We start from the raw sequence: 18,857 nt of genomic DNA, 5'->3' as shown, positions 1-18,857 counted from the left end.
GCCCTGGCAACAACTCGGTTCAGATCAAAAGTTCAGTTTCAAGCAGAAAGCTTCTGAGGCCCCAAACAAAGGTGTTTTATTCCCACAACCTCTTTGCTTTGCTGTTCTTGGCAGGGGGGCAAGAGGGCAGGGAAGGAGATGATAGCGCCTTTCAAGTTTCTGATTGCCTATCATGAGCATCAGGGGAGAGGCATCTCAGCATTTCTCCTCCTGAATGATTTATCCAGCGCTCTAGTGTTCCCTCTCCCTGAGGCATTAGGAAGGAGAGTCTCTAAGTAACCGGAAACTGAGACTGAAAGAATATATGGCCAGTGAAAGGGGTGACTGCCCAGTTGAATCATGAGTTAAATTCAAATTTATCACGATTGAGAATCTGAATGCCGCCACCTCTAACAGTTTCTTACCTGTTTTTTTAGGGATAAGACCTTGTCGATATGTCGAAACAGCCAGTTTCCAATGTCAGAGCCATCCAGGTAAGTAGACATATTTGTGTTTTAACATCAGCAACTTCCAGTCTGTTTGCTTAATAAATCAGACTTTTTGTGACTGTTCACCCCAACTGATGATTCACTTCAAAAAGAAAAGAAAGACTCGTGTAAGGTACAACTAAGGAAGGATATAAGGCTGGTAATGTATAACTGAGAAGGGAGAAGCTATTTTTGTAAGGGAGTCAAAGTTTATAAATGAGAATTAAATGGTCTTCTACAAAAATGCAGTGTGTATGTTTTTTGATATGCTTTTTGATGTGTAAGTTTTTGATATGCTCATCGATGGGAATTTAACAATTCAATTTCCATTTTTATATCCAATTGAGTTTGTTGACTCATCTGTTTAGAATACATCTTTCTTTAAATAACATCCTTTTCTTGTCAAGTGTTCTTCCCAAGGCTTGGGTATTTATCTTTTAAGGTCCGTATGCTATTATGGCTCCTCATGCCCTCTCAACAAACAAATTCTTTGGTTGTTTCATCTGACTTAAGTGTTACCCACAATAAGGGGAGGGGGAAGCAGGCATTTTGGAACACAAATACAATTATGGAGAAAATTTTAGTATTTGTTTTGACTCAGTACTAAATTTGTTATTTCTCTTAAGAGCTTGGTGTTTAACTCTCAAGTGGCTCCCATACTGAGACGGTGGGCACAATGCTTTATCGTAAAATTCCATCTTTCCTTTCCATCAAGATGGAGCCTTTTGTACTTTCTCTAAAGGAACTTTAAAACTTTTTTCCCCTGGGCTTTCCTGAATACTGCACAGCATATGGTAGTTTCTGAATACTTGGGGTCTGATGCACCATCATACATACACCTACTCATAAACGACTGTATTTTGAAGGGACATGCATGTGGTTAGATTGTGGTGTGAGGAATCCTAGCACACACCGGTGGTGGAAGTGGGTGGAGGGACGTATCTTTACCCGTCATGACTAATGCATAGCCTCAAATGGATGGGGTTCTTAACTGGTAAGATATATAACAACCTCTGGAAACCTGTCACAGAACAAACCACCAAGGAAGGGCCTATTGGCAAGGATTCAACTCTGCATTGCCATGTTTGGCCCTCTGGTGTCCACCTAGTGAGTTTCTGACGTACGTACCCTGACATTGGTAGTAGAATTCATTTTGCCTCCCAGGCCTGTGAGCATCCTTGAGCCTTTGAACCTTCTCTTTTACCCAGTGTGTATAGCTGTTAGTGGCATGGGCTGTGAAGCCATATTAGTGGAGTTTGAATCCTTAATCCATTTTGTACTGGTGTGGGATCACGGGGAAAACTACTTTACCTACTTTACTTCTCTGCCTCTGTTTCCACATCTGTAAAATGGGGACAGTACTCACCTCCTAGGGCTACACGTATAAGATGCTTAAAACAGCACAGTAAGCCCTCATTAAGGGTCACATTGTTACTATAATACTTATCATTCCGGAATGCTCTGTGTTAAAGTGACAAAAAATAAGACCATTTAATCACTGCATTTGAAGCTGTCAAAGTGCTAAACATAAAATTTCCTTTCTATTTTGCAGGACACAAAAACAGTCTCTCAGGCTGCCTTTTATTCTCTTCCTTTTATAGCTGAAAGTGTGTTGATTTTTCTTCCTTAGTGCTTCCTGGCCTCCCTCAAATCTACACTGAAAATTCACCCGTATTTTACCTATTAATTTTGACCTTGATATATTTTTAGGTCTGTAATATTTAAAAAGCTGCTATTGACTGTTCTCAATAGCTGTTATTATACTGCATTTTAAAAAAAATCCATCTACTCTACCAACAAAGGCAATGCTTCCTTATGGATGTGGTATTGCCTCTCTCAATATATTTTATGCCAGACAGAAAGCCTAACTTAATGCACCTTCAAATGAAATACTATTTCTTGTGGCTAAATAGGATCTGCACTATCTGATATTTTCCTATCATTTCTGCATTAAATGTAGGGTCTATTAAATAAAATATGAAAATGGTTACTCTATACAAAATGCTTTGTAGTAGGAACATTACCTAGGCTATGGTCTTGTGTGGAACAAATAGAAACCCCAGCTGATGAAGGAGTGCCCTTGTTGTGTAAGTACTAAAGATCTTAAATGTTCCATTCAACACACTCTAGTCACTTCTTTTTATTAGGATCTCATTTCCAATTCAGTTCAACTGTCACATTCTGGGTGCATACTTTGTTCCAGGCACCATACTAAGTGTTGGCTATGCAAAGATGAACTGAAACCTGATCCTTGAGTTTGAGGAGCTCATGGTCTCCAGGACTCACTAGCTATGCGACTTTGGGCAAGTTGTTTTATCCTCTTTGTGTCTCAGTTTCCTCATCTGTCAAGTGGGGAATTAATAACGTGAGCTCATAGGGTTCCTGCGAGGGTTAAATGAATCAATACTTGTAAGTGCTTAGGCTAGTTCCTGGCTCATTGTAATTGCTCAGTAAATATTAGCCATTATCATCAATCATCATCATCGTAATCATGTAGTTCAACAGTTCCCAAAGTGCGTCTCCTGGAATAGCAGTTTTATGGGATGTTGTTAGTTAAAGGGTTCCATGCTAAAGTGTTTGGGAACACAACATTAAGCAAAGTTGAATGGGATCTTTACTGCAGGATTTCTCAGAGTCCATAACTTGCCAATGGCTTCATATATTTCCAAGAAGGCAGTGATGTATACAATGTTTTCTAAACATATTGGACCTTTTAAATGAGTATCTTGTAGGATAGTATTTTGCAGTGCAAACTTCTAGAAGTAATGACTTAGATCTCCATTTTGTTTGGATTGAGCAAACTTAAGCCTCTGTCAACCATATTTCTAACAGTCAGGCATAGGTAGTTGAATTACTGCACTTATGTACACCAGACAACATGGAGCCAAATGGTTATAAATCTCTACCTGGCCACTCACTAACTCTGTGACCTTAGTTCACCCTTAGTTTACCCTTCTGTAAAATGTGGACATTCATACTACTTAACAGGATTGTTATAATGAATACACAAAATAATGTATGGCAAGTACCTAGTTTATAGCACACAAAGTCCTTAAGAGATGGCTCTTCTAATTATCCAAGTAAGTAATGCATGGAATGGCCTTGTTTTCTCTTCAGCTGCTTCCATCTCCTCCCTGCCCCAGAATAAGCGGGAGGCCAGAATCAGACCCACCCTCAGAGGAGATGGACAGTTGTCTTTCACATCCACACTGAAGAAGAGATGGCCTTTGAATTGTAAGGGGATTCTAGCTAAGTCTGCATTACTTTTCAGTTGTATTAGTGAAATCTCATTTATCGCAGGGACATAAAAACATCCTGAAGGAGTCAGCTGATTCTTCCATAGTCTGCAGAGGGCCTTTGTCTCCTAAGCAGCTGATAAGGCTCTAGACCAGACGTTGGCCCACCTTTTCTGTAAAGGACCAGATAGTAATCAATACTTTAAGATTTACAGATCACTGGGCCTCTGCTGCACTATTCAGCTCTACTGTTACAGCACAAAAGCAGCCATAGGCAATACATACATGAATGGGTGTGGCTGTGTGCCAATGAAAGTTTATTTACAAAAACAGGTGGCAGGTTGGATGTGGCCCATGGGCCGTAGTTTGCTGACCCCAGTTCTGTGCTCTGTAGGCTGCTTGTTAAACCCCACTGTTGATGGGAATGGAGTTGCAACCAAGGTAACATCAGCACACTAGGCACAGTGGGTCTGATCCTTTCAGATGAAAGAATTTGACATGACAGGTGGTGGGGAAAGCTAGAGCTGCCGGGAAATCTAATCCCATCAGCGATCTGTTTGGTAAGTCTAATGAGACCAAGTGACACTGACCACTGGCAGCACCTGCCTGTCCTTCCCCTTCTTCCTGAACACACCCCCTTTGGCAACTGCCATGGGCCTCCCCAGGGCCTCAGCCCACCCAGAGCCAATGTCCTCTGAGTCGTCACTGGCCCTTTCTCTTCACCATTGATCAAAGTAAGCTGAGTGTTATTTGTCCTTTCACGTGAGATCTGAGAGTTTCATGGTTGAACGGAAAAGAGTCCTGTGCCCTAGTCATAGCTCTGCTCCGTGACTTCACCCCCGGTCCTCATGAGCTGCAAAGGGCAGGGGGCGGGGATGTTGCATTAAATGACCTGTAAGCTTCTGTCCAGCTTCTAATAGTCCATGAACTTCTTGAGAATAACTTCTAAGGTTTATTATTAGGACGATAATAATAGTCAGTTTCTTCAGGGTTTACTATGTACTTGGCACAGTGCAATGGGATTTCCATGGATTATAATGAAAGGTTTGGAGAAGCAAAAAAACTCACCCAGGATCACACAGCCTGTGAGTAGGAGAGTCAGGAACTGAACCCGAGTTGCCTGATCCCAAAGCCCACGTTTGGAACCATTTTGCAACAGTGACTAGTCTTATTACTTACTATCTCCAGTCTGGCACCGAGAGTGAAGATGGAGGAGTGGGTGTAATCATAACTACCAAGGCTACTTGAAGGAAAATTACCATTTTATGGATGCTGGGTCCTCCCTTTTAAAGCCCTCAACCGACATTCAGAAACGGTGCCAGCATTTCAGCAGAAGCAGCTAATAGCTTACCCTGATTAAAGTCATCTTAAATGTAAGTTGGCTAGGAGTGAAAAGTACAAAGTAAAGTGACTCAGTAACAAACATGGTCTTGAAATACAAATGACCATGGCCACTGAATCCCACCTCTCTGCTTAATTGACTTAATCAAGCTGCTCGTGAAACTAAAACTAACTCCTTTATCATACATTTTAGAGGAATGATTATATGAGCCTTGCATCATTAGTTAGTGTATGGCTTCCTACTATGGGAAGTTTCCACTGTCACCCAATCCATGTGTAGAACAGAATATCTTGATGCCCTCAGTTTTAGTACTTCTTTCCCTTCCCCACCCGTTACCATTGCTCTTCCACTCTCCATTGCTCAGGGCATAAGGTCTCCATGGAAGAAAAGAGCCCGACAAAAATATTTACAGACAGGTGTTAGGGACTCTAATTCCATCTAGGACTTCCAGTTTATAAAAGGTTTCAGGTATGTGACAATCCTTTGTACAAAGGAACAGACTAAAACCACCCATGGCTGGTCAGTTAATCAAATACATTTATGAAAGCAAATAATAGGGGCTTCCCTGGTGGCGCAGTGGTTGAGAGTCCGCCTGCCGATGCAGGGGACACGGGTTCGTGCCCCGGTCCGGGAAGATCCCACATGCCGCGGAGCGGCTGGGCCCGTGAGCCATGGCCGCTGAGCCTGTGCTCCACAACGGGAGAGGCCGCAACAGTGAGAGGCTCGCGTACCGCAAAAAAAATAAAAAAGCTAATAATAATAATGATGATACATACCTTCCTTTACTATTGCATTTAAATGCGAAAGATAAAATATGAACTTTCGAGCTTCCCTGGTGGCGCAGTGGTTGAGAGTCTGCCTGCTGATGCAGGGGACACAGGTTCGTGCCCCGGTTCGGGAAGATCCCACATGCCGCGGAGCGGCTGGGCCCGTGAGCCATGGCCGCTGAGCCTGCGCGTCCGGAGCCTGTGCTCCACAACGGGAGAGGCCACAACAGTGAGAGGCCCGTGTACCGCAAAAAAAAAAAAAAAAAAAAAAAAAAAAATGAACTTTCATTTGTCACATGTTTTTCCTTTGACCTTGGATCTACTGTTTCTTTCTTAGGTAAACCACTATAACACAGTGTTTATGATTTCCACTGCTGGTTTCTTTGAAGTGTAGCCAGAACTTGAAATGTAGCAGTTTGACTCTAGAGCTACCTCCAGCTGGTGATCTTTGCTGCTCTGCCAGGGCTCCATATTGGTGACATACACTGACTAAGGGATGTCATTTTTTGAGGCTGACATTCACAAGTACTTCAGAAATATAACCTGCCTTCAACCGATTGTAGACATTCTCTTAATAGCTGTACGATACATTATTGAAATCTACTTTCCCCTGGATGACAAGACTACAGTTGAGTCACTCAGAAAATTATTGAAGAGAACAAAAAGTGTTGAGAACAGAGGGGAAAAAAAACACAACAACCTTTCAGTATGAAACATCATGGGTGAAAAACTGGCTGAGTGGGAGTTTCTCAAAATTGTATTGAGTGGGAAAGTTCTGTGTGTTCTGAATCTATTTCACATTTCAAGAATCCCTAAAGACAAAGAAGTCATGCATTCTAGCGATACAGAGCTTTATTTTAAAATGGGTTGGATATATTTTAGTTGGTGTGTGTATGTATATGTGTGTGTGTGTGTGTGTGCGTGTGTGTGTCTGTCTGTCTGTCTTCCTAATCTAGGCTAATATATCAAATAAGAAATCTTTTAAAATTAGCTATTGGGAAAACACCCCTGTTTCTGAGAGTCTTCTGTGAAGATGCTAGAAATCTCAAAATGTCATATCCTGCTCCATTCAGAGAAGGACTAGGACTGTAAGAATAGGAGAGCACAGAAAGAAATATTGTAAAATGCAACCCTATAGGGGCTCCTCTTCCAGCGGCTGGGAGAAAGCCATGGGGGAGGCTATAGATTCTGGCAGGTGCTGTTGGAGACCTTGGAAAACTAAAGATAGAACCCGTGGGGAGTCATCTGAAACAAATATGCAATGGCAGGAAACTCCAAAAGCCTGAGCGCTAAAAGGAGAGACTGAGTGGGGACGAAAAGGGAGGGGGAGATAAGAGAACAAGGGCTCTGGAAAGCAAAGTGGAGTGGGATTGTCAGTATCCAGTGGCTAGCAGCTACAGAATCCAGCCCACTGGGGAAAGATGCCATTGCACTGTAAGTCACACAGGAGTGGCTGTGGAGGGAATACTGTTTCCAGAATTCTCGGGCTCAAAGCCTGGAGCCAAGCAAGAGAACAATACAAATAATTAAGGGACTAGTGGAATTAACTTACAGGGAATTCTTTCGGCTTTTCTTCACCTGGTGAGATCAAGTGTAGTATTCATTTCACATCAGATAGGTCTATTATCAGGGAACTGTATCCTGTTCTGGCAAAAGATGATCTAGTAGATTTTTTCCATTCCAACTTTGAGGATGTAACAAAGTATGTATAGCTTGGGAAAGTGATGCACTGGGTCTGCTACATCAGGGGCATATTTAGAAATATCTAAGATTAATAAATCTCAAGGAGGGAATAAAAGCAAGGGAAGGTGTTACAAAAGGAAAAAACAAAAGCCTGCTTCCTTTACACTTACACAGAATCTATATAGAGAAGGAAGTCCAACCTCATATCAACTCCAGGTCATTGATTTCTGTTTGTTTATTCTTTCATAAAAACGTAGCTCATATTCCAAACCCATTTTGAGTAGTGAATACCATGTTCAATTTGCAGATGGAAAAATCGAGTCATTGAGAAAGTATTTTGTTTGTGTTCAAACAGCAAGTCAGTGAAAAAGACAAGAATATGACACCAATCCTCTGGCTGATGGAACAAAAACAGAGAGCTATAGGTCTACACATTTCTATGAAATTCAAGTTACAAGGAATTTTTCTTATGGTTCTAATTTAGCCTATAATTTGTCACTCAAATATCACCGCCCTACAATTATATTAATGAATCGTCTCTAATCAGTTACAAAGCAATCCTCTGACACTCCCTTAGGTGTACATTAATGATTGGATACTTGACACGTTCACAGGCTGCTCTGGATCCTGTCAATATTTGCTGTCAAAAAAACCATTTAGGGCTTCCCTGGTGGCGCAGTGGTTGAGAGTCCGCCTGCCGATGCTGGGGACACGGGTTCGTGCCCCGGTCCGGGAAGATCCCACATGCCGCGGAGCGGCTGGGCCGGTGAGCCATGGCCGCTGAGCCTGCGCGTCCGGAGCCTGTGCTCCGCAACGGGAGAGGCCACAACAGTGAGAGGCCCGCGTATCGCAAAAAAAAAACCCAAAAACAAAAACAAAAAAACCACAAAAAAACCCATTTAGGTTCTGGGTTTCTTGAGTCATGCCTTAAAGATGAAAAAGCATCACGCCAGTGAGTTAACGGCTCACTTTTCAAATGTGGCTTTTTTTTTTTTTTTTTTTTTTTTTGCGGTACACGGGCCTCTCACTGTTGTGGCCTCTCCCGTTGCGGAGCACAGGCTCCGGAAGCGCAGGCTCAGCGGCCATGGCTCACAGGCCCAGCCGCTCCGCGGCATGTGGTATCCTCCCGGACCGGGGCACGAACCCGTGTCCCCTGCATTGGCAGGCGGACTCTCAACCACTGCGCCACCAGGGAAGCCCTCAAATGTGGCTTTTTTTGATGCCTATTCTAGAATTATCCATTTGGCGTGCCCCTTTTCCAAGGCCATTCTCAAGGTGTAAGTTTGTGTGGCCTTGAGCAAATCACCTAACCTCTTTGAGGCTCAGTTTCTTTATGAGTAAAATGAAGATGATAGTCTGCACCTCAGAAGTTTGTTGTGAGGATGAAGGTGTTATGACAACCTAGCTGAATCTTGCTTGGGGTTTTAGGGTGGATAAGGGTGGTTTGTAGTGACCGTGGGGAGGGGTAGTTACTGTTCCACAACCTCATCACCAGGTTAAGATGAAAGTTAGTCCCAACCCAACTCTGCCACTTTGTTAAACACGCATTTGTTAGCAAACAAGCAGAAACCATCCATACAGTCTGTCTGTGAGGCTGATGAAGCCTCAGCTCTTGTCCCTTTAAATGCTCTGAGTGACTGCCAGTTTGCATAAAAGGTTCATGGGAGGCAGGTGGGGATTCTGTTGCCCCTAGTTGGCAGCAGTCAGCTAGAAATCCTCATTATCAATGACTGGAGACAGGCCCACTTAGGGACCACCCCTCTGAGCTCTGTCTCTAAAGATGCAAGCTATAGGCATCAGATTCTTACACTCTGTTCAGCAGGGTGGGAATTGTCTCTAAAATATTTTAACCACTCTACATATCTTAACCTCCTCCAACTTCATCAAGACAAGCCATTTCTAATAGTCATTCCATTATATCACTGATTTTTTGCCATTTATGCAAACATTAAAGCCTCGGTTATTGGTGGAGATAAACCTAACAGAAAACACTTGGAGCAGCAATCTGGGGAACGTGGTCTTGGTGATATTTTACCACCTAACCACCCCAGGAGGATGAACTCCCAATGAGAGCAATAGTGTTCCCTACAGTTGTAGTTAAACCAACCTGTGCGTATAAAATATCACACTGTCTATGCTAAAGTAGTTTAAAGTAAATTACAGACATCTTAACAGTGGGCAGAGTGAACATTTTAAATGCACATCAATACTCATTCACTTAGGGGTGATCTCTTTCAATGGTTGTCAGATTTGGGCCCCCAAGTTCCTTGGAAGTGCTCACGGTCCGGGGCTTGGGGGAAGCAGATGGGGTCTGGGCTCCCTATAACCTTGGCCAGAGCAGCTCCACCTCCACCTAGTTTGCATTTTACATAGTCTCACAACACTTTACTTAAAAGAAGGGTTCCATGGCCGAGAAGGGTTCCATTAGTGAAGCCTAACATTCACATTAAACAAGTGAGGAAGACAAGACCCAGAGCAGTTGTCACTCTTTCAAGTACAGAGAATCTATAGCCACTCCTAGCATGGGGCTCTTTTCACTACCATAGCCACCCAGGTACCATGGAGAGGCTACACGCATTCCTAAAATCAATCTCTGAGCAAGAAAAGGTGGTATTTCCATAGCATGTGCTTTACTGGATACACCATCCTGGATGATTTTTACATGTTCCATTACTGAAAACTACAACCCACCATAGAGCATACACACTTGATTAAACGGGTTAGTTTAACAATCATATCTTTCAGAAACAATACTTTAACTTGAACTTCCCATTAGGAAGATGCCCTCTGTACATGCTAAATAAATGGGTCAGGGTAGTGGTGATCTAATTAAACTTTTAGCCAGTTAACTGTCTTCCAAATAGTCCCTATATCAACTTTTCCCCTCTTTCATCCAAACTGTAGTAATGGAAATAGTTATTGGTTCAATATACATCATCTTCGGTGAGTCTTACTTACATTGTTTTGATCTTATTTCAGGACCCTAATGATATTTCATCCTATCTAAGACACTGTCAATTGTAAAATACCAGTATTTTATGTCCTAAGAAATAAAACAAGTGTGCCCATTAAAAATTTAAGATACCATTGACTGTAAGACATGCTCTGATTTCAGAGATATTGAAAGAGGTGCATCTTGGACTTCGTGAAGTATGCTACCATATTTGCCACCATAGAAGACATGTTTTCCCCCTTGTCTTATACCTCCCCCTCCCCCCACTCTAGGCCACCTGATATTTCCATTAAACAGAGGAATAGCATAGAAGGCTCACCCTTAGTTTTTCCAAAATGCTTCCCTCTAAAATTGTGCTGCACTTATATTGTAGCATATATGATGCATACTGACCCCAAATACTTCTTGGATTGTTGGCCCTAGGAATGGTGATGTCCCTCTCTTGATACCCACAACAAACACTTTGGATCTGTTTCCTTTCCGTGGGATCATCATTATTCTAGTAGGGAAGAAAGTTTTAAAGTCCTATGTGGAAAAAGTCACCTCCTGTTCTACGGAGCAGAACATAGATCCACCATGTTGCACGAACACGGACACTGGATATTTCCTGTGTCTTGAGTTAAACATTCCCCTGGTAACAGAGCTCATACCAGGCAGTTCCAAATACCACACTTCCTAATGATTTTGTTTGGTGTGGTACCAAAATTGCCCAAACTGAGTCATACGGTAACAAAATATGTTGCTCCCTTTGCTCGGGCATCATTTTCATTCATAACATCAGAGCGCAATTTCAACTTTTCAAGCCCACAAATCCAACTACTCATAAGGCAACACTTTATCTCAAGTGGAAAAAAATACACTCTGCCTTAAAAAAAAGTTTTAATGCTTGTTTTATGTGAGTGATACTCCTGGGTGAAGATGTTTTTGGTCTGCATTAAACATTCTTGCCTTTTGATACCAGATGAAGAAGTATGGACAAAATTCAAATTTACATATTCTCTTTCCCAAGTTTGAACTATGTCGGTATTTTCCTTACATAATTTAATGTTTAGCATATTTCATGTTTTCTAGAAGTTATTTTATGTTTACTGTGGGTAGAAATTGGTATTGCATCTTAATAAAGGACAAAAATCTATGAACTGTGATACCAATCAACTTGACTTTCCAGCACTCTCCTTACACACTGACCCACACAGTGGGGTGTTGGGGAGAAAGTAAAAGAGTGTCAAATTACAGAGACCTAAGGCAGTGCTAGAATAGCCTTAGGACATTATGGGAGGGAGGAGGTGGTTTGGGAGGTGTGATTGCCCCCCTCCCGTGGTAAATCTGAAGGAAGCTGAAGGAGGGCTAAGATGTGGGATGGTTTCTGCAAATGCCATGGCCTCCTTTCCTATCATTATGTGTTCTTTCCTCATCCCAGAGAGCGGAAAATATTAGGCACCACAGGAGGGCAACAGCCAGAACAAACTGTCTTCCAATTCTTCCAGCCAATAGGGAACTGTGAAATCACTGCACAGACCTCAGGATGAGTACAAGAAATCTGGAATAAATGGAAGTCAAATTTTCCTTGGCATATTTTTGTACTGTCATAGCAATTTTCTTGAGGTAAAAAGCTTTAAAGACGTACTTTTCAGATTTGTTTTGCCTCACAATGATTACCATCTCAGAGTGTCATTGCAATTTCTTACTTTCCTTAACCTAAATCTTCCCTGTTTTCTCTTTTAGGCAAATATCAATATCCCAATGGGAGCCTTTCGGCCAGGAGCTGGGCAACCCCCCAGAAGAAAAGAATGTACTCCAGAAACGGAGGAGGTGAGAAAAACTGAGCTGGCAGAGCTCAGCACCATCTTTCTCCTCCAACATCCTGACTAGAGGAGGGCAGAGGCAAGGCGAGGGCCAGCTTTCCAGGACAAGGAGGGCACAAATGGATGTGGGTCAAGGAGTCATCATGTAGTGCATACATTTCTTTGGTTGTCTTGCTCAATCAGCCACGAAACACACTGACCCTCACTGCCCTCCAGCCAAAAATCTAAGTGCCTGGCCCAGGTACTTGAAGATGCTGAGTTTAGCATCTAGTTTATTGATTGTGTGTGTCTTCTTGTGTGTGTGTGTGTGTGTGTGTGTGTGTGTGTGTGTGTGTGTGTGTGTGTGTGTGTGTAGGGGGAGGGGGAACCTCTCAGATGCTCTTGGTTCAGCAACAGTCAGTAGCTTGCTAAGTTTTCACTCTGAAGCTTTTATTCAATGTAGCTGGATGTATGTAGTATAGCTTCTGATGAGTGATGAACCCCAGTGGGAACGCAGGTAATAAGCACGTAAAATTACTTGTGGATTCAAACAAAAAGCCCCAATCTCTGGGTGTTTCCTTTGAAAAGAGGAACTTGCAAAGGAGTCTATCAATTTCTGTATTTTTCCCTCCCTTTCTTTCTTTTCCTTTCCTCCAAATTCAGATACCCAGTCTTCTAAAATGGGGGCTAAAATTCATCATGGGTGCAATAAATATAGTTCTCTGCCCAAATGTTTATATTTTTTCCTCAATTCTGACTTTTCTGATGAAACCTGGAAGGTCTGATTCTAAAAAAAAAGTTAAGGTCTTGGAGCAATAAAGCCACAGGGTATTGCAAACTGTATTTTATCTTTTTTAAAAGGTGAAAAGGCTTTTTAAACTTTTGTAGGTGACCTTTTTGGTATTTGCTAATAAAAGTGGTTGTCCTGCATCTAACCTTTTTCTCTCATAAATAATTCCTGATGTGGTCCTCAGTTAGTGGTTCCAGCCTCCTATAAATAGAAAGATAAGTTTTGAAAGGAGGAGATAGAGTATTTGAGTGACATCACCAAGTTCTGGAGTTGCAGTCACTAAGTCACCCTTGATGAATAACAAATTTTCAACATACAAGCTGAAAAGACCTGGCCCTACTCGGCTCTGATGGTACATAATTTCTAGTTCTGCTGCTGCTAACTTGGCCACCCAGGTAGCTCATGATCATGAGCTCTCCCTCTGGGACTTTGGTCAAGTATCTGAGTCTCTGTCTGCAAAATACGATTCTGTCCGTTCCTCAGAGGGTTGCTGTGAGGAAAGAGTCATGTATTCAATAAATGACTGTTCATCGATTGATCGAATTATCCAATTTTTATGAAGGACTCCTGGGCCTATTATTTCACGTGTTGTAAGAAAAAAGCACAGAGAGGTAGAAGGGAGGGCAGAAAAGCATTCTTTCTACATCTCCATTCATCTGTAATTAGGTTTTCTTCCTGTGCTTCCTCGTAAGCTGTGTGTCACTGGGTCTGGCAATCAGTTGGAAGGTAGCTTGACTCTCTTTTCACACTAAATTGACTGATGTGACTATTGTTTTGGAGGCTTGCATCCATCTTCCTCTGTGGTAGAGATGGCCCTCGCTTCTTCTCTACAACTGGTACTTTCCTCCACACAAGTGTCCCAGTTAGGAGCTTGGGAAAGCACCCTGCTCGTACTCTTGCCTTGTCCCCAGCCTGATGGTTCTGGCACATTCTAAAATAACTAAGAACTGATACAGCCTGGGTTTTGAAAACTTACTTTATGACCAACCACATAAACAAATGGTCAACCAACATTCTTCTCAGGATGGAGGGAGCGAGGTATCCACAGAGATCTAGAGACCCCAGAAGTGTTTCTTGAATTGAGCTACACCTTTCTTGTGGGGCTCACCGGTCGGGAGGGTGGCGAGGGGTGGTATTCCCTTATTGTGAGAGCTGAAAGGGACTCTCAGGGCTTGTGGGGTCTTATGGAGAGGTGGGATCTAATGACTCAAGTTCTGGGCTGGACCTTGGAGTAAGTTTCTCATGGAAGCAATATTGCAAGGGGAGCAGTTAGGCAGCTTGGTTTGGCTACAAGGCCCCAGCCACCTTTGGTTGCATAATTTGAATGGGAAAATGGAATCTGAATTCAAATAACCTGTAGAGCCCCGCTTTTCTATTACTATCCAGTTTAAAACCTCGGAATTGCTTACTTTCTTAGATTTGGGATTCATTGCTTAGCTTACCATTAAGATAATCACTGTCTAAAGTCGAGGGCATAACAAACCACTCCTGAACAGAACAGGCCACCTCTATCACAGCCAGGAGCTCCCCCATCTCAAACCCGCCACCATCTCAGACGTGAAGAAGGTGGACCCTAGCAGGAAGTCAGGACGGGCCATCTGACAAGGCCTGTGAGCGCTGGCTGAGTCTCCCGCCCACCTATGGTCTCTGTAAGCCCTTGCTCTGCATAAGACAAGGCAGCTGCTTGAGTAAAGTGATTTGAAGCGTATTGACAAGCCCCTGCTCTGCCTCCCAAATCTCTCAATTACATCATTATTAAGCCACAAAACAGCACATTGGGATTTTCTGTTAATTATTTCCCTCTCCACCTGATCCCTTCACATGATGCAAATACACTATTTAATTCTAGTCTTGCTACTTCCTAGCTGTGAGGCCGTGGGCAAGTTTCTTAACCCCCCCCCACCTTGTGCCTCAGTTTCCTCAACTGTAAAATAGGGATAATAATGGTAGCAGATTGAGAATTTTTTAAGTAATTAATTAATTAGTTAATTAATTATTTCTTGGCTGTGTTGGGTCTTCATTGCTGTGCACGGGCTTTCTCTAGTTGCGGTGAGCGGGGGTTACTCTTTGTTGCCGTGCGTGGGCTTCTCATTGTGGTGGCTTCTCTTGTTGCAGAGCACAGGCTCTAGGTGCGCGGGCTTCAGTAGTTGTGGCACGTGGGCTCAGTAGTTGTGGCTCGTGGGCTCTAGAGCGCAGGCTCAGTAGTTGTGGTGCACGGGCTTAGTTGCTCCACAGCACGTGGGATCTTCCCGGGGCAGGGATCAAACCCGTGTCCCCTGCACTGGCAGGCAGATTCTTAACCACTGCACCACCAGGGAAGTCCCACGGATTGAGAATTGATGTGAGGATTAAATGAGTTAGTAGGTGTAACTTAGAAGAGCTAGCAGTGTGTTTGCTGTTATTATTAAGTCTCCAGTGTATGAGCATAATACACTGTGTGTATAAGCACATCAGGCTGTAGTGTCGTACAGAAGAGAGTTTAGGGGAAAACGAAATAGGGCATCTGGTAGTAAAGAGGGAGATGAAGGTGAGATAGCTGGGAAATGGTTCACCATTTTGCCAAATTTTACAAATACTGTCACCCCCCAAGGGGGGCATTTCCCTTTGACAATAGCCATTTCTGAAACTGGGAATGGCCCGGGGCTGATAAGCCTTCTCTCAAGCTTTCTTTATCTAAAACCAAAGAATGTCTTCCATATCCCTTCTCAATTCAAATATCTACTTACAAAAGAAAAGAGAGCATACTTAGCCAAATGGAACCATCTGGCCCCTGCCTGTTCATGCCTTAATGTATTATAATTCTTATGATAACAAATTCACAGAAAAAAATGGAATCTGATTCGCATTCTTTTTTAAAAGATGAGAGAAGATTCAGTTAAGAATATGCACCACCACTAACCCCCTCCTGAGTCAATATCTTAAAACCTAGTTCTTAAATATACCCACTTATAATTTTCCATTATATGTGACCTTACCAAATCAAGTGTTAAAAGTTTTACCTTGATAAATAAAAAACACAGTGCATTGAGGTTTTAATAAATTTAAAGGAAAGTGCCTAATATTAAGTATTTTCATCCTTTAACTGTGTATGTTTGCACAGTAAATCTTTGCACACAGACACATAACTGCACACGCTGGTTTTCTGTGTTAATTGTGCCAGTATAGCACATTTTGATATTAGAAAGATAGTGATTATGACTCACCCAGGAACTTAATAGAAGGAACTGGAAACATTTTTCTCCTTCATACTTCTTTATTAAGATCTACCCACCTAACAACCATGGGAACATTTATAAGTAAGGAAACATTTTTCATTTCACCACTACATATATATATATATATATATATATATATATATATAAAATTTTTTTTAAAGAGCACTTTATAGCCTTGTTTAAAATTTCTTTCCAAAAGCCCAACAAAGAACATTTTGGAATACCATGTCCTCCAAGTGGATGTTTAACAGTTTTAACTATTGCTTCTAAATCTGCATTTATAAATGATGAACGTGCGTGCATGATGCAAGGAAGCTGAGCCTATGGCTCTATACATTGACCCGGGGAAACATTTTCCAGACATATACAACAGATATTTACAACAGGTACAGTCTACATGGAACTACTGTATCATTTCGTGTGGGTGACATGTTAGCTATTTCATCAGCACTGGGTCAGATTCAAAGAAAATGACTACAGGAAAAACCATGAGCCCCTCAAATAAGCAATTTAAAAACGTTTCTGTAAAGGAAACATCTACCAAATAATTTGTTAAAGTTTGGGAAGCTTGAACATTTTCTGCCCTTTCCCTTTAGGGTTTAGACAATTTGAGAACTAGATATAGGAGCCAGATGGGGGCTAAAGCATGGCATTGGCTTTAATACCCAAGTTACAGGGCTGCCTAGTTAGGCCGGCAACACATATGGGCACAGGGCTTGCACCTGAGAAAAACGTGCAGTTTCTTATTCTTTTTCCCAGAACTGTATTGGTTCACTCAGTTGCTGGCCCAGCAGGTGGAGCTCTGCCAGTCTCATAGGGGGCCTGTTAATTTGGGTCCTCCAAGAAGCAGATCCAAAGGTGGGATTCGATGGGCAAAACATTTATTGGGGAAAACACTTGTAAGGAAAAACGAGAGGGTCCTCAGACCGTGATGCAGGTGAAGGAGAGTGGGACAGAGGGTTGGGCGGAAGCATCTTAGACAACAGTGCTGTTCTAAGGAAAATTCTCGAGCCCAAGTCCCTCCCAGGGGAGTCCCAGGTCTCCCAGGACCCGCCTTAGGATCCTATGACACTCATTCATTGGTCACGAGCAGCCGTGGGAAGTGTGACCTCAGCGTGGTGATGGGCGGGTTTCAGGGTGAAGCAGCCGGGCCTATCATTCAATTATCCTCCCTGCAGGAAACTGATCCGAGAGGCGTGCTCCTGTGGCTGCCACAGAGATCAAATGTTCCTCCAACACCTTCGTTCCAGGGCCCTGGGGAATATGCCCCCCACTGCTAGTAAATAGGAGGAATGAGCTAACCAGCAACTGTCTGTAGTAATGAATTGGAGTTCTAGGAGCTACACACAGCAACGGATCTTACTGTTTTATAGCCACTGTTAATACGTGTTTGGTGTATATACATAGAGGCACAGATTTGTCACTATGGCACATTCTCAGGCTTAATCAGCTAAACAACCATCAACAAGTGTGCCTGTGCACTTCTGCACCAGGCATTGGAGGACCCACAGAAAAATGTATAGGATATGGTCCCGCCCTAAAGCCACAACAACAGAAAAACATAAAACAATAGGAAACGTAAAATGCTTTCCAAAGCAGGAGGGGAGAGCTGGGCCTCCTCTGCCACTCCATCCTACCCCACCCATATTCAAAAAGGTTTTGCTGACATCAGTTTCAGTTTGTTTCTGCTTCCCAGAAATGTCACTGTAATAAAGGCTGGCAGCCACTGCACCCCAAACAAAAGAACGGAAAACTCCTGGACCAAGTCATTGTTAGAGATAGCCGTGCACTAACAGTCTACAAACCTGTGCCTTTCAGGCGTCTTATGATATTATAATACCAAATTAAATTTGATCTTGTAAGATGCTTCTCTTGGAAACACAACACAAATCCTTTTAACTAGTGGTAATTTTTATTAGCTATCAGACACTGAACAGTACTCTTGTGTTTTCTAAGTGATGCGGAAATTACTTGTTTTCTTCTTCCAACTTTATTCTTCTATAAACTTCAGGAGATCTTGAAACTCTGAGGGTAACCCAACAGCACAAGAAAAAGTCACTCTGCTAGAATTACTCTCTGACACTATTTTTGCTTTAATTGTTTTCTGCTTCATGTCTATGACCTAGAGAGACCAAATGTCTTTTTCGGTGAGCTAAATCTTTCTCCTTTTTTTCTCTTCAGGGTGCTCCTCCCACTTTGGATGAGGAGAAGAAGTCAATTCCAGGAGCTAAGAAACTTCCAGGACCTGCGGTCAACCTATCAGAGATCCAGAATATTAAAAGTGAACTGAAGTATGTCCCCAAAGCTGAACAGTAGTTGGAAGAAAAAAGGTGAGTGAAAAACTCTTTTCTTTGTCTCAAAAAGACCACTATAAAAATGGTTTATGGAAGCCTTGCACCGAAGGAGTCTGGAATTCCAGAAGTGTTTGCTAAGGATCAGGACCTTCAAGTTAGACCAGTATTTCCGGCGCAAAGTTTTTCTGGTATGTAAAGCCAAGCTTTTAAGCCTATCTTACTCCCAAACCAGTCAGAGGGCCATTGAGGATGTTTGCCTGCCATCCCCTTGCTGGTTACCTTCTTGATTGGGGAAGGGTGGGGGTGGGGTTGGGAGAGGAAAGATG

General features: G+C 42.6%; 1 protein-coding gene across 1 annotated transcript; it reads left to right on the top strand.

The window, feature by feature from the left end:
• Positions 1-434: 434 nt before the first annotated feature.
• On the top strand, positions 435-18,553 carry SMPX (small muscle protein X-linked; the record flags this gene model as incomplete). Its single annotated transcript, XM_082865452.1, has 3 exons — positions 435-473; positions 12,174-12,260; positions 18,419-18,553. The coding sequence occupies 3 exons, from the start codon at positions 435-437 to the stop codon at positions 18,551-18,553; spliced, it is 261 nt and encodes an 86-aa protein (XP_082721578.1).
• Positions 18,554-18,857: the final 304 nt, after the last annotated feature.

This window comes from Leucopleurus acutus (genome assembly GCF_964270905.1).
Source record: "Leucopleurus acutus genome assembly, chromosome: X".
Classification (NCBI taxonomy): domain Eukaryota; kingdom Metazoa; phylum Chordata; class Mammalia; order Artiodactyla; family Delphinidae; genus Leucopleurus; species Leucopleurus acutus.
This window is presented reverse-complemented; position numbering and strand designations above follow the sequence as displayed.